The following is a 14,896-nucleotide window of genomic DNA, read 5'->3' on the forward strand; positions in this document are numbered from 1 at the left end:
TGAAGAAAACTCTTCCTTTTTGGGATGCATCGTGTAGATTTAGCTTGACTGCACCTTTTACTTCCTTTGTGCATGATGAGAAAATAAATACACTCATATAATTATCCACAAAAATGTGGCATTTTTCTTCCAAAGCAGTTTGCTGTAACCCTTCAGCTCCAGTCAGTTGTTTTCTAAGATGATGTTGAGAATACAAAAAAAAAAATCAGCTTTCATTATTAGTCTTGTCCTCACCTCATTTTACCGACAACTTAAGCACACAAGATCTGGATTTGAAGCTTTGCATTCCTCAAATGTATCACTAAATATCTTTCACTGACATCGTTCCCCTGTGCTCATGAAATAGGTGCATCCCCGTCTTCACCAGTATTGGCAAATGTCCACAGTCTGTGGGAAATCCTCTTCCAACGTGGCTCCAGAAAGCAGGGCTTCACCTTCTCACGATAGCGAATTGTGGACCTGTTAGACTCAGGTCTCAGCAAACCAGGGACTCCGACGTCTCTGACCAGGACTTCCACCGATTCAGGCATCCCCAGTGTGGGAGGGTATGTGTGAGGGAGAGAGGGAGAGAGGAGAAGGGAGGGGTGGAGAAACTCAAAGAAAGAGGTAGAAAGAGAGAGGGGACAGAGAGAGCTGAGGTGATGCTGATGCAGCATCATAGAGGAAGGAAAGACCCTCCTGTCAAAGACCAGTGCACCCGGATGATGGAGTAAATGGACACACTAATTTCTGCATCTCTCCACCACTCTTCCTTTCACAGTATCACTCTTTTCCTCTTTCACAATCTTCTTTCAGGCCCCTCAGCTCTTCTTTAGGAACATTTGCCTTTTCACATTACACTATATCATTCTTTTCCTCCCTCTACATTTCACGAACTCTCTCCCTCTCACACACATCTCTGCTGCCTACGTGTGAAATCATGTTTTCTCTTTTTTCTCTCTGTTTTCTTGCACCACTTCCAACTTAATACTGATAAAGTTTTTTCAATCCTCATTCAGCTGTGTTGCTCTCTCCTTTGACTTTGTGGACAGGGAGCTATATCTGGCTACACATATGCACCTCTGACTACACACACACACACACACACACACACACACACACACACACACACACACACCTTGGCACATCACAGCAGAGTGGTGCAGTGAGGCTGCAGTACCTGGCTTGCCTCAGTGTGCCAGAGAAGCAACAGAGCTTAAAAACTTTAATTGGCTTACAGCTGGCATTTGGGCATACCTGGTGCACACACACACACACACACACACACACACACGCATACACACACACACACATACACGAACAGTCACATACTATCTAAATGTTGAAATCATTAGTGGCAAACAGCCAGTGCACTTTAACTCTCTGAAATGGAAACAATCCATTTTAATTGCATGCCTACGCTCCCAGTTACTCCCGTTGAAATGCTTGCTCTCATGATCATTCTTCAGTTAAAGGATTGTGAAGACTCAAAGTATAACTCATCTTACAGGATGCTACAGCAGAAACCTTGAACTACCCATAAAATAGTCCTGAGCTACAATTTACATGCAAATTTTAAAAACTGGTGTATGTTTGAGCAGTTTCTCCACAGTCAATAAAATTTGACCTTCTCTTCTCTTATTTCTGGTCTGGAAAAATCTCTCTGACTGTATGTGGGAGGTAAATACGGCCAAACTTTACTTATTTGTCTGTTCAATGAGACAAAGAATCCAATTTTCAATTACTGCAGTGCTCTTTCTCATTTTTTCAAGCGGCATCTCAACAACGCTGAGTCATGAGCATTCGTGAGCAAGCGTCCATTTCTAAAAGTCTTGGTCCTTCTACAAAGTCCTGTTCCCTTTCATTCAGTCTCGTTGTATTCTGGTCACATTTCTCTCTGCTAACAGAGTGTACTGTATCAATGGCCATCAGCGGAAACGCCAACTGAATACTGAACACTGGGGTTAATGAGGGAACTTAACTGAACATGGGCCAAGTCAACCCACAAAGCAATTGAGCCACACTAAAAGGCAAGTTTATGGAGAAATGCATCACATTATCCTGCAGACTTCAAAAGTGTCTGATTGATGAAAAGCTTTAACTGATCGCAGTAAACAAATCCAACCACACTGCGATATAAGAAAGACCGTAGGAAACACAGGGATCATCTTATCTATGGCAAAACAACACGACATCCAACGTGATGCGGTGCAGCCAAACGTGGCAGAGCACAGAACAGCACTGAGCCAAGAGCACAATGAGGAAGCCACATCATCCCTGAGGGAGGGCAGAAGTTATGAAACTATAACTCAGTGATTTTGACACAAGAGGCAGCAAGGGGCAATTTTTTTACACACCCTGGTTATAAAAACCAACCAGTAATACCCTCCTACCTAGATATAACGTGTTTATGTTTTCTTCCTTTCCTCAACAAGTAAGCTTAGTGCCAAGTTTTAATCTGAATACGTGTTTTGTCAGAGGCTAAAACACATAACAGCATATCAAGCCCAGATAAGTGTATCTTTAGAAAACAAAATCCTATCACACAAGGTACACTGATGACAACACAAACTGAAGAAAGCTAAAGTGACACAGTTTAGATGGTTTTACTATTTAATCAGTTGTATTTATAAAGAAAGATTCAACCCATATGTACAACCTAATATATACATATTAACAGGAACACAGTCAACATACCTTCAATAGTATCTGAGTATTTGTAAGTCATTACAGTCTAATTTACGTGAAGCTTCTGAAGGAGAAGATCCAGAATTTATGTGCTTATCACTGATAATAATAACCTTTAGAATTACAGTGAAATGCACCCATTGCAATGACATATAAAGCACATTTTTAAGTACTCCTCAAGGCCTACTGCAAAAAAAAAAAAAAAGAAAAGACTGCTGCTTTTATGTCCTGAAACTGCACAGGGACTTCATTTGAATTATAAAAGCTTTATCTACATAAACAATCCTTACAATAACAGTTTGGCCCATTAATACAAGTCCCTTTCATTATGTAAGAGAAACAACTCAGCCAGGCTGCTTGAATAATAGATGGAGGTTTTGTCACAAAGCTATAGTCAGTCACAAGTCAGTTTTTCTGTCTGTTCACTGAATATGAAGACTTTTATATTTATTTCACTGCTTATTTCAAGCACATGTGCCTCATGACATTAGGACAGATTGTTATACTTCTTCTAAACTCAAACTGACTGTCCAAACATCCAGTAAATCCACTGGCTGCCTCTGATGTTAATGGTAAATGAATACACATCACCCCAAAGCACATCACTGCAATGATTGCGCCATGAGCTTCAATGACCTTTCCTTTACAGTGGTGTCCAAAGATTAGTCAGCCAAATATGCCACAGCCAAAATCAATAAGCCCCCTAAACCATCAACAGCACTGAAGACCGGAGACACCTTACCTCCATCACTCTGTCCCGCTGTTCAGTCTCATGGAAGAGAAGTATGCAAACTGTTTAATTCCAGCTGGAAGAAACCATTAAATACTGTGGTCCATATCAGGTTGGTCCTGTGATAACCCTGAATAAGGAAAGGTTAATGGACTCTCTGTCTTGCTGAGTGTGAGGATTAAATACTTTTAAGGCCCTCTAGAGTGACAAAGTGCTGCAGAAGAAACCACCAAGTGCTGCCTAAAAAGTAATCATTTGTTGTGGCAAGATTAGTCTTTTAAAATTAATCCAAGGCTGAGACCTTTACATATTGTACTGTCTTGCTGTTTCAGTCTTTCTGTCTCTCAATCAGATGGCAATTGCTCTCCTGTTAAATCTCTAATACTTCCTCTCTCCATCTTTCTCAATCTCTTTCTCGCCTCCTGTGACTCCAAACTCTACCATTCACTCTCACGTCCACAGTCTCTGTGAATCACACTTGTGACCAATCATCCAGGCTCTCAGTACTTGCTGAGGAAAAGTAACTAATTAATTTTAACTTTAAGGCACACAATGCTTCATAATGCAAGTCAATCCATGTAATCACAAAAAGTGTGTTATATATCTGAGGAGACAGGCTTGTTTTACTACTTTTTAATCATTACAATCTTTCTTCCTTCTTCAGAGTTGTTGCAGATGGTGACAAAACAGTGCAAATTAAACGCCTCTGATTAATGAGTATCTCATTGCTTCCATGACACACGATCCTTCTGTCTCTCTAATTATTTACCACAGTTCTCTCTCAGTCCTCTTTCCTCTGTCAGCGCATCATCATCTGTGCTCCCTCATGCAGACTCTGTAGCACCAACATGTAAAAAAGCTACGGCTGCACAGTTTGCACAGAGGAAGTCCAAGTTAATTAGTCAAGGAGTGAGAATATGGAGGATTGTATAAACTACTCTGCAGATTTATTGTTTTGAAATAAAATGCCTCTGAAGCAAAGGCGACATATGGCCTCTTCAATGCCAGTTAGATAAAGTACTTTATCTGAGATATTTTGCAATATGGTGGGATTATTGACAGTTTCAGAACATGTGAGGGGTACTGGCAATATCACTGATGATGCAGAATCTGTGTTGCAAGTCATAACATCAAGCTATTATCAGACAGCATCAGATTTTCTAATGCAACTCTAATGCAACTGCTATCATTGCACTATATCATTAAACTGGAACGTGGACCTACCAGCCAGTAGAGGTCAGTAAACTTATTTTTCAACACAGCCAGAAGAAACAGAAGAAGAAAGGGGAAGCATCAACACTCCGCAGACAGCGACTCACCCGTGAAACTATGGCAGACGACAAGGTCGGTCCTTAACTTTGTAACGTTAGCCTACATTTGCACTGTTAATCATTGGCGTTTTTGTATTATCGTACCAATCCGCCTAATTTACAGACTCATTCAGCGGGCAGGAATTAACGTTAGTTTATGAAGCAAAGCAGTATGCAGGAAGGCTTTTCTTAAGCTGTAGTAGCTTAGCTGTTAGCTTAATCAGAGTAACCTAAGTGTCACGTACTTGCCTAATTAGTTGATTTACATTAATTAAAGTAACGCTAGATTTATTAGGGGTGTTTGTTTGTTGTTGTTGTTGTTAGGTTTAGACACTAACAAGCTGTTAAAACACATGTAACAGTAAGCCTGTGGCTAACTGCTAACACAGCGCTAAATTAGCTGGTTTAAAGTTACCAGTGAGTTAATTTAGTTTCGAAAGCGTGTCGATGCTGAGACAAGCGATTTGCAAACAAGGAAAAACATGTGATTAGTAACATGTAACCGTAAGTAACTTAGATGTACTATCTCAGATTGTAAAATGACATCGTAGGTCACTGGTCACAACAAAAATATAACGAAGTATAGTTAGCATTAGCTCATAATTTGCTGTGAGATGTGCTGGTTGCCTTACAATGATAAATTGACTTATTATTAATAATAATAATAATGTTATGTGCTTGCTGATCATGGCCTTATTAACCTCAAGGGGGCCCCAGGGCAAAAATTTTATTTACTACTGACCCCCCCCCATTATACACAGTATTTCCCCAGGCACTCAGAAACCAACCAGAACTCTAAATCTGAAAGGATTAGTTGATTGACAGATGATTAATTGCTAACGGTTTGATAACTGATTCAGCAAAAATGGCAAGAATTCACTGGCGATCAAATGTGAAATATTCCCAGAGTTTCCTATGATAGTAAATCCTCTTCAGCTCCACTAACCTGCTGTTTGTTTGTCTGCGTCTGTGTGCATGCATCCACACATACGCATGTGTGTAGAATACTCTGGGCCAGCTCAAGGACCTGGTGGAGCTGAAGGACCAGCTGGAGGACATTCAGAGACGGGTGGAGGGTGAGATACAGGCTGGAGTTCCTCCAGTAAGTCTCACACAGGCACTGACATGTACATGCTCATGTTACTCTGCTTTGAATTATAGTAGTAGTAGTGGTAAAAATATAAAAGCTGTATGCAGTGTACAGATGTAGATATAAAACCAGTGGTCAGACCACCAAGTACCTGATCTGTTCTCTCCTCGACTTTATTCTCCAGGGAGGCAGTCTGCTTGCTTCTCCTTTCCTGAAGGGTTTTCTGGCCGGGTACATTGTTGCTAGGCTACGCTCTTCAGCATTGCTGGGTGTTGCCGTAGGAACGTGCACAGGAATCTATGCAGCACAAAATTATACTGTTCCCGACATTGAAAACACCATCAAAGACTACATAAACAACCTGAAAGGAGGTCGCAAATGAGAAGAGAGGAGGAAAAGTCAGGAGACAAGAAAGGGCGGCGAGGGGGATGAGACATCTACAAGAAGAGGGTGCCAGTACAGCTACATACGGGAACAGATATGTATTTCAAAAGTTAAAAACCTTTTTGGAGTTATTTCATCTTCCACATGGATGAGTAAATAAGAAAATTCTAAAGTGGCAAGCCAGTTTATAGAGACAGGTGAAACAGGGACTTTTTTCGTATTTCTTTTAAAATTCATCTGAATCTTGTTCATCTGAGCCCTTGCTACATAAAGATTGAGAATGAGTGATGGCAGTACATATTGTTGCAGTAGATGGATGAATTCAAGATCCCAGATTTCTTTCCAATGAGATCAGTGACATAAATTTTGACAAACTGCTACCATTAATAAAATTATTATAGCTGCTATAACTGATATCTGATCCCAACCCTGTCCTGTCTGAAACTACAATATGCGCTTTCCAAAGATTATTTGATACGTAATGAGATCAACCAATATCTGCATGAGCAGACCAGCTCTGTTGGCTATGTTCACCTCCTTACTTAAGGAGCTTCACTTGAGAGAATCTCTTATGCTATTTTAGAGTGTTAAGTTTCCTCCAGAGTAACTGCTTTAGAAGTCCTGCCCTTGTTTTTTGCTTCTGCGAAGTTTTAGAAACTTATTTTGTCGCCTTCTTTGGTGTCCTCTGCCCACTAGTGGTCAGAAATCAATCATAGCAGCCTTAACTAATTTGCACTTCCATGCTCAAGGAATGATGGAGCATGTACATTTTTTTTTCATCTCACTTCTCATGGTGCTTCTCTGTGTGAAACCTGTCAGAAGCCTTCATGGTTCTTGTTTGTTTTCACACTGTTTGCAGGTGTCAGGGAAAAGTCTGTGGTGTCATGTGAAGTGTCTTTTGAAGTGTGTGAAGTCATTTTTATTTTAAAATTATAGTCCTCATCTCTGTAAAGGTTCTTGAAAACTCACTTAGAGGGAGACTTTTCAGAGACTTGTCATTTTTATTATTGTAAACATGACTCAAATGACACACTCCATTTGGAAATAAGTGTTTCTGGAAATGTAATATTTCTCTATATTACACCTCACAATGCTAAAAAAAGAAATTAGACTTCAGTCTGCAAGAGCTGGGGAACACAGTTGGTAGACTGTCAGATGGAAATGCACACCGAAGTGAATTTTTTGTGCAAAGATGTAGTTTTTAATGGCACTTTGGAGTTTTAACAAAAACAGGGATTTGTCTGTTAAAGTGTTTTGTGTGAAATATGTATTAAGAGTGCCTACTCTGGTGTGGATATTATCATCTCATGCCATGTGTGCAATAGCTTTTTCCTAATGGGATTTGGCTGCCTATTTCATATGCTGGAAACTTGTTGATCCTTTGCACTTATATGAATTTTAGGGATTTAAAACTGTTTTTTTTTTTGTCTTGCTGAAATCATTGATTTTGTTTTTCGTCCCAGAAATATCAAAAGAAAATCAGTGATATAGTGACATTTTTACTTATTTAAAATGTGGTGTCAGTATCATGTGTTAATGAGTAGTGTGTATTTCAATATTATGTCTATAAACAATGCTGTAGCTGCAGGACACTAATCTGAAAACCTAATACACAGAAAAACACCCGAACTGTTGCACATTTAATGATATATCAGACATGAAGTAATTTTCTTTCTCAGGTCTCCAGACGGTTGTCTCCCATGTGTTGCCCTTGTTGCCCTCAGCATCAAGTCTGAGTGATTCAGTAGGTTAAATACTTTAAAGTGTCAGCCAGTTACAGCTGTTTGAGTGTGATGGTTCAACTGGCTCAACTGCTGCTACTGGTGGATTTATTTTTGCAACATAGCCTTTTATCATTTTGATAACAAAGTTAAGATAAGAAATATATATTTTTGATGTTTGCTGTAACATCACATTGTATAGGAACCCAAAATATATATGTCTTATTTGTAAAGAGAGATAGCTGACTTTGTTAGGTTTCAGAGGGAGTGTGCTCTTGGGTAACCTGGAAATATGTGTTTTTCTTCCACCTATGATTTAAACCCATAAATAGGGTTTCTTCTCTACTATTTTGAATAGCTATGTATTTAATAGTAAATTTCTATGTATCTAGATACGCTTATTTGAGAAAATAAAACCTTGCATCTTATTCAGCATACATACAAAAACAAATACATTTTCATCTAAGGAAAGAAAGGTACTAAATGAGATGTAAAAAGTAAATGTACTGCACTAAGATGGTTTTCACAAAAGAAGCAACGTTTGTTTCCTCACATACTGTATTGTTGCCAAGGAAATGAATTCACAGTTCTTATTTACACAGTCAGACCTGTGACAGGTGTTATACAAAAAGCCATGAAGGAGAAACCTATCTGAGTTCAGTTTGAGGTTGTTCTCACTTTTGTTTTTACTTGGACTGGAAAGTGTTTTGGAAAAATATGTGTACTGTATGTTTGATAACTGGAACCCAGAAACAACTTGTGCCTACTGACAGTCATTGTGTTGCTGTCCTTACATTGCACGCCCTTAGTTTTTTTAATTTCCTATTATGTGTTTGCATGTTTTCTCTTGTTCTTTCTTTAAACACTTATATGCTGTGGATTATATAACATGACGGGTCAGGTGATGGTGCTTTATTTCTCTGGCTAATCTGTCTCTTTGTCACGGGGTTTAACTCCGGCGCATCAATGAAGAAGTTTTCAGCTTAACAGTTTGAAATGTCATTGTGACTTTGTAAAAGAAAACCACAGAAACTGTCTTTTATAGGTTTATTTGGGTTGCTCAAATAAAAGGGGAAAGTACAGTTTACATTTGTCTCAGTTGTTGGTTGTGCTCAAATGTGTTACAATACTTTAAATCATAATTTCACCCCTTTAACTTTTGCCAAACATTCACAGGCCCAGTTATCGTGTTCATTATCTGAATAATTAAAAGATATAATGTAAAGGGGTAGTGGACAGTGGTCTTGTTTTAATTTACACGTTGCCAAAAATCTGCTCTAAACATAAAATATATTAATATATTGCTCTTAACATAAAATATATTAATAATTGCCCTCTGCCCACACATTGTTGCCAATTGACATGTAGATATTCATCAAACTGACTCTGGACACAATTTGAGAAACACAACCTTTAAAGCAATATCAAATTAAAATCCTTAACTCTGAAAGATGTTACGTTATCAATAGCAAAAGTCACCTCTGTCTATATAATATTGGCTGCAGATTGTAAGATAAGAAGATAGCAAGCAAATAAATGATTATTTGGCACTTTATTAGCAGAACACGAAACCACCATTAAATTATGAAGAGCAACATTTAAGATGGTGATTAAAAGCTGACAAAGTTGTAACATGTCATGATTTGGAGTTGATGCGTTGCTGATCTCTGGGGGCGATTTCATCAGCTTCCGTTTGCCAAGAAACAGAAACAGAAAACATAAGGTGAAAAAATACAGTCAATTCAAAACAGAAAGTAATTTCCCTTTTAAAATGCCTCTTGCCAAAAGTACTCTTAATCAAACTGGAATGAACTGAACTGAAACTATAGCAGCGAGAGGCATTTAATCACACCCTACATACAGTTACTACTCACAAATGTTTATAAATGAACACATACATATTAAATCAGGAACATCATACATGTACTCACCACAGTATCAGACAGCAACATCAGGCAGAGTCAGCACGTTGCTCCGGCTGCCTACAAAGACAGATGTTTGACTGTCAGCAATGTCAAATTTCTCAAGTTCCTCAGAGTTTTCTGAGATATTTTACAAACTACAAACAAACAAGCAGTACTGAAAGATTTACCTCCTTGGTTAAGGTAATACAGTATGTATGGAAAGCAAAACTGTAACAAAGTGTGTGTGGTACTAGTATAAAAGGTTTCTCTTTTGTGTCACAGTGAATCCAGCTTAATTTCCATGAAATCAAGCTTCCGGGATGATTTACCGATGGGAAAATACAGTAAAATTTGACCGAAGTATTTATTTTTCATGTATACACATTTACTAAAAAGTCATCTTGTTTACCGATTAGGGCAGTTGCGCCGCATTTGGCCCGTCCATTCCTCAGGGATCCAGGGATCTGCTCCCCGGTGGCGGGGTTCACACACCAGCACTGGTGCATGAAGCACTGCTGGGGACGGTAGAGGCCGCGCTCATCGCAGTCAGGGTGGAAATTTGGCACCTGCACAGTAAGCACACCAGCAGCCTCCAGCTGGCAGTTGGTGGCCTGCTGAGGGACTGGGGGAGGAGAGGAGTTATATCACCTCTGTATATGAATACATATACACATACGTATAAATATATATAAAGATTTTGACATACCAGTTTTTCCTGGAGCACCGGTGGAAGACTCCTACAATAGAAAAAAACAAAACACAGATTTGAAAAATAGATGAAGACCACATCTTAAACCTGATTTTACAAGAAAATGATGGAATGATTCATTCCACTAGAAGAACAAGACAAATATCATTAATCTGGTATTTTACCTCATCCACAGAATCATCCATCAGCATGGGCAAGGCATTCATGGGCACGTGCATCTTCATTGGCACAGAAACTACAGACAGAAAGAGTAACAGTGTGTGAGAGGTAGAAGATCTTCATGTCAATTAGCATCATAAATTTCACCAGGAATTTTGTTTACATTTGACATTTTCTCTTCCTTTATCATGTAATTTTATTATTTAGCTGTCGCCAAGTCGTAGACACTGAACTAATCCTACTTTTGCCTCATAAGACATTCTGCTAAATTGCCATCAGTGTACATCCCTCTTAATTCAACCCTCTTAGACTGAATTTGGCCTCCTCACCAGATCTTCCCCTCGTCAGCTCTGTCTTCAGGTTGTTGCTCTGCTCCTCCAGAGATTTGATGTCACTCCTCTGGCTCAGGAGGAAGTAGGCGATCATGGCCTGGCTCATAATCAGGACACAAGCCAGCAGGGTTAGACCTGCCACCTTGTAGGCCCGGGTGGAACGGCCACTGAAAAACAAGACAAGAAAAAAGAGTGGAAGCAGTGGAAGAGAGGAAAAACATGTTTAATTTGGAGGACTTGATAGACACTTACATATTGCAATTAAATTAGAAGAAAAAAACAGGGACAATGAAATATATATATATATATATATTTGAAGAAAAAATCTTTAATGAGGGAGCCTTGCTGTGCATGATCATCAGCCATTTTGACTGTTTAATGACCTGCTCTGGTATCTTTCTTAATAAATTATAGATTTTTTTAAAAAGTGGCAAAAACACTGATATTTAATGTTTGCCACTGATGAGGAGGTCATGGGGATTAAATCCTTAGGCCAGGGAAAGAGATAGAAGGCGAGGGAGATTGGAAGGGGAAGGCGCAGAGGGGTATGTGCAGAATGAGGAACATAACAATGGCAGAGAATCAGGGAAATTCTATGAAACACGAATCTGAGCCATGGTATGTACTGTGTACGTCACAGCCAAATGAGTAGTGAAATCAGCTGTTGCCAAGCAGGCACCTGAGCGAAAGTTAAGGAATTTTTCTTAACTTTGTAAATACCTTTTCCCTTATTAACTTCCCTTTTTTCAACATTTGGAAAACCCCACTAATTCAAATAACCTGTCCTCTCTTGCCTGTTTAAAGGACTGTACCCATTTTTTTGATAATTTTATTTCCTAATCTACAGCTTGATGTACACTTTATGTTACTGTTGGCCAATTTTGAATTGAGGATTTAAAAAAAATCCTTTCCACACAGCCTTTGGTTTCTATTGCTTTTCATTCCTTATGAACATCTGTAATCCATCACTTTTGTCACAGTTCCATTATCATTGTTAAGCAAGTTTTGTTGCAAGTCACTGGTATGGCTTGGTCTCGTCATTGCAAATTCAGTTCAAGAAATGGTCCAGGCACAATGACATCTATAACTGCGAAAGAAAAAAAAAACTAACAAAAACTCACTTTCTCTTTCTTTGTTTCTATATCTCTCACTCTCTCTCTCTCATAAACATACACACAAACACATACCAAACCTGTTGCTTCACTTTGTGAGGATATTTATTAATAGGCACCACAAACGCCAGAGAAGTCTCTAAAACTCGTCCACAATAAATGGTTAACTGTGTAGGCACCGGGTTTTTGGTTCTTGCACCTTGACAGATCATCTGGTGTTTGTGTTCCATCGAGACACAAAAATAAGCACAGACACAATCCTTACCCCTGTGCAGGTGCTCCTACATCTACTACTGTTTGCTGACTGGGAGCTCCAATGAGAGGCTGGTTTGGGGTATCAGGGTCCGACATCTTCACACAAACCTGTAAAGCATACACATACACAATCACGAAATATGTTTAAACAGGGGGAGTGTTAGCATATTGACAGGACACACACAGAAAAATAATACCTTCTTTCAGCTAAGGCTTCCAGCTGCTTCTCAAGTTTTAATGACCGAACTTAGTTAAGTTTAACCTTTTTGGCTGAGGTAGACAGGGAACTGAAAGCAGTGGGTGTGGAAAAGCGCACATTCACAATCAAAGTGTGCGCTGGATGCGTTTGTTTCAGTGTCTGAATTTCTGATTGGTTGGTAATGTTGACGCATCATCTGTTACCAGGCGCAGAGTATAGCGGTATTTAGCAATCAACAGACAGATGTTTGAGATCTTTACAATACCCACACATCTTGATACTGGAAAAATATAGTAAATTAATGTTTTTGTTGAACAAATTCAGAAGCTTCTGATCATATTAGAAACAGGAAACAGATTCCATTTGTGAAAATGCTGAATTTAGAAATACTGAATAACAGTTCCCCTGGCTATTCATTGAGTATAGTCAATTGTTACAATTGTTTTTTGGATTAGCATTACTATTGTTCAGTAATATTTAGTGAGTAGTATTAGTCCTATTTTCAAGTAGTATCCTTAATTCTGGGTTTAGGGACTTCGTTACCCCTGTGCTCAAATCTCTGTATTATTATTGTTTGGTATGAATTTATTTTATAATCTTGCAGTTGAGGACTGATAAATTCTTAAATCACAGACCCAAAAAGACTTTTTCTGGCCCCTGATCATAGCCCTTTACCCATTTTTTGGTCTCACAATCACCAGCAGACCAAAGAGACATCTATTATGTCTTTTCCATGGATGAAGCACCAACAGGATGATACAGAAACAATAACAGACTTTGTTAGTATTTTTAAATACACATTTCAAATGAATATCAACATGTTCTGCTAAAACATCTCCTATGGCCATGTTGCTTGTTGCTATATATTTATTTTTAATATGTATGTGTACATGTATGTAAATTCAGTGCCCATCTTGTAATTCCAGACTTGTTTGGTCTACTGAGTGAAAAAAAGAAGAACGTTTTTGCTGTAGTTGCTTCACAATTATAGTTTCCTAATAATTTCCTGTTTCCCAAATATACAGACATCAGACAACTTACTACACACCATAATGCAATAAAATCATTGAGCTAAAGCTAACAGCTTGGTTTTGATTTGTTGTCACTTTTGAGGAACAAAAAAATGTACCACAAACGAGAGACGCCACTGAAGTTTGACATTTGCTGATTAAAGGAAGTGAGAGTGCAGTCGGGGCACAGGGGATTGTAGAGAAACAGTTCAACAATTACAATAAATTAAAAAAAAAAAAAGCCTTATGATTAGAGACGAATGCCAAATCTCAGTCATGGATAGGGTTTGACTGAAATTATAACAAAGTTTCCCTGCTCTCTTGAATGAGCTCCATAATTTACAGATGGATCAAAATGAAATGGGTAGTGGATGCTAATTTTGAAATCACTATCTGGCTAATCTCAAAGCATCTTGAATTATCTGGGTGAAAATCAAATGAGATGAGTTTTTTTTCCCCCTAGATCTCATTCAATTGCCAATCTACTTGTGGTAAGGGACCCTTTGTCCTAACCTGCCATCCAAACAAGAAGAAGACAAATTATTCTGACGATAAACCTCAGTCATCAGATTGTAGTAAAGAAATTTAGGAACATCATTGTAGAGAACACTATACTACCAATACAAATTTGGAAAAAAGCATTGCGGCTATTGGACCAAACAATAAAATTAAATGTTCCTGAGATGGTTTAAACTGAATATTAATTATTCCTGTGATATTTGTGGGGTAAACAAGGGAGCATTTCATTTCATTTATTTTTTAATTGTATGTATACAAAAATATTTAAAAATAATGTGCAAAAACTTCTTTCTTGGAATTCTTATTTTTTGTATTTTTATTTTTAATTCAATTTTTAATTTAATTTTTAATTTGTGTTTTTAATTCAGTTACTTCTAATCTTTAGGAAATTCCATGTGCATAAACTGAGATGATAGAAAGCCCAACTTTAATCTATTTCTTAATGATGTTTATACACACTCTAATGTTTTAGCAAACCAGTAAAATAAAACTGCAGCAAAGAGCCATATAATTTTTAAAACTTACCACATTATTGAGTAAATTACTTCTGTTGAATGTAAAGAGCTTCCAGCATGGTTGTTCTTACTGTATATTTCTCTGTATAATGTTATAATTGCTGCCTCTGGGAGTTTGTTTCCTCTCTCTTGTTAAATATGTGCATATGCTTTTGTCGCGCTTTTGAAAACAGTTGTACAATTACGTACGACTGTTTTCCATACAGTCAAAAAACGACAGAGAAAAAAGCGCGGCCCCTTTAATAAAAGGCGCCACTGTGATTGGTTGAATCCATTTTGT

At 38.2% G+C, this 14,896-nt stretch overlaps 2 protein-coding genes across 2 annotated transcripts; one reads left to right on the forward strand and one right to left on the reverse strand.

The window, feature by feature from the left end:
- The first annotated feature begins 4,671 nt into the window (after positions 1-4,671).
- Positions 4,672-7,395, forward strand: LOC121189439 (SLC35A4 upstream open reading frame protein-like). The gene is made up of 3 exons (XM_041049560.1): positions 4,672-4,741; positions 5,711-5,809; positions 5,982-7,395. The coding sequence occupies exons 1-3, from the start codon at positions 4,727-4,729 to the stop codon at positions 6,177-6,179; spliced, it is 312 nt and encodes a 103-aa protein (XP_040905494.1). The 5' UTR covers positions 4,672-4,726; the 3' UTR covers positions 6,180-7,395.
- A 1,540-nt stretch (positions 7,396-8,935) lies between these two features.
- Positions 8,936-12,714, reverse strand: LOC121189438. The gene is made up of 8 exons (XM_041049559.1): positions 12,571-12,714; positions 12,384-12,481; positions 11,004-11,173; positions 10,680-10,750; positions 10,513-10,543; positions 10,216-10,428; positions 9,834-9,884; positions 8,936-9,588 (listed from the first exon to the last, which is right to left on the reverse strand). The coding sequence occupies exons 2-7, from the start codon at positions 12,467-12,469 to the stop codon at positions 9,841-9,843; spliced, it is 615 nt and encodes a 204-aa protein (XP_040905493.1). The 5' UTR covers positions 12,470-12,481; positions 12,571-12,714; the 3' UTR covers positions 8,936-9,588; positions 9,834-9,840.
- Positions 12,715-14,896: the final 2,182 nt, after the last annotated feature.

Source organism: Toxotes jaculatrix, chromosome 11, assembly GCF_017976425.1.
Source record: "Toxotes jaculatrix isolate fToxJac2 chromosome 11, fToxJac2.pri, whole genome shotgun sequence".
Classification (NCBI taxonomy): domain Eukaryota; kingdom Metazoa; phylum Chordata; class Actinopteri; family Toxotidae; genus Toxotes; species Toxotes jaculatrix.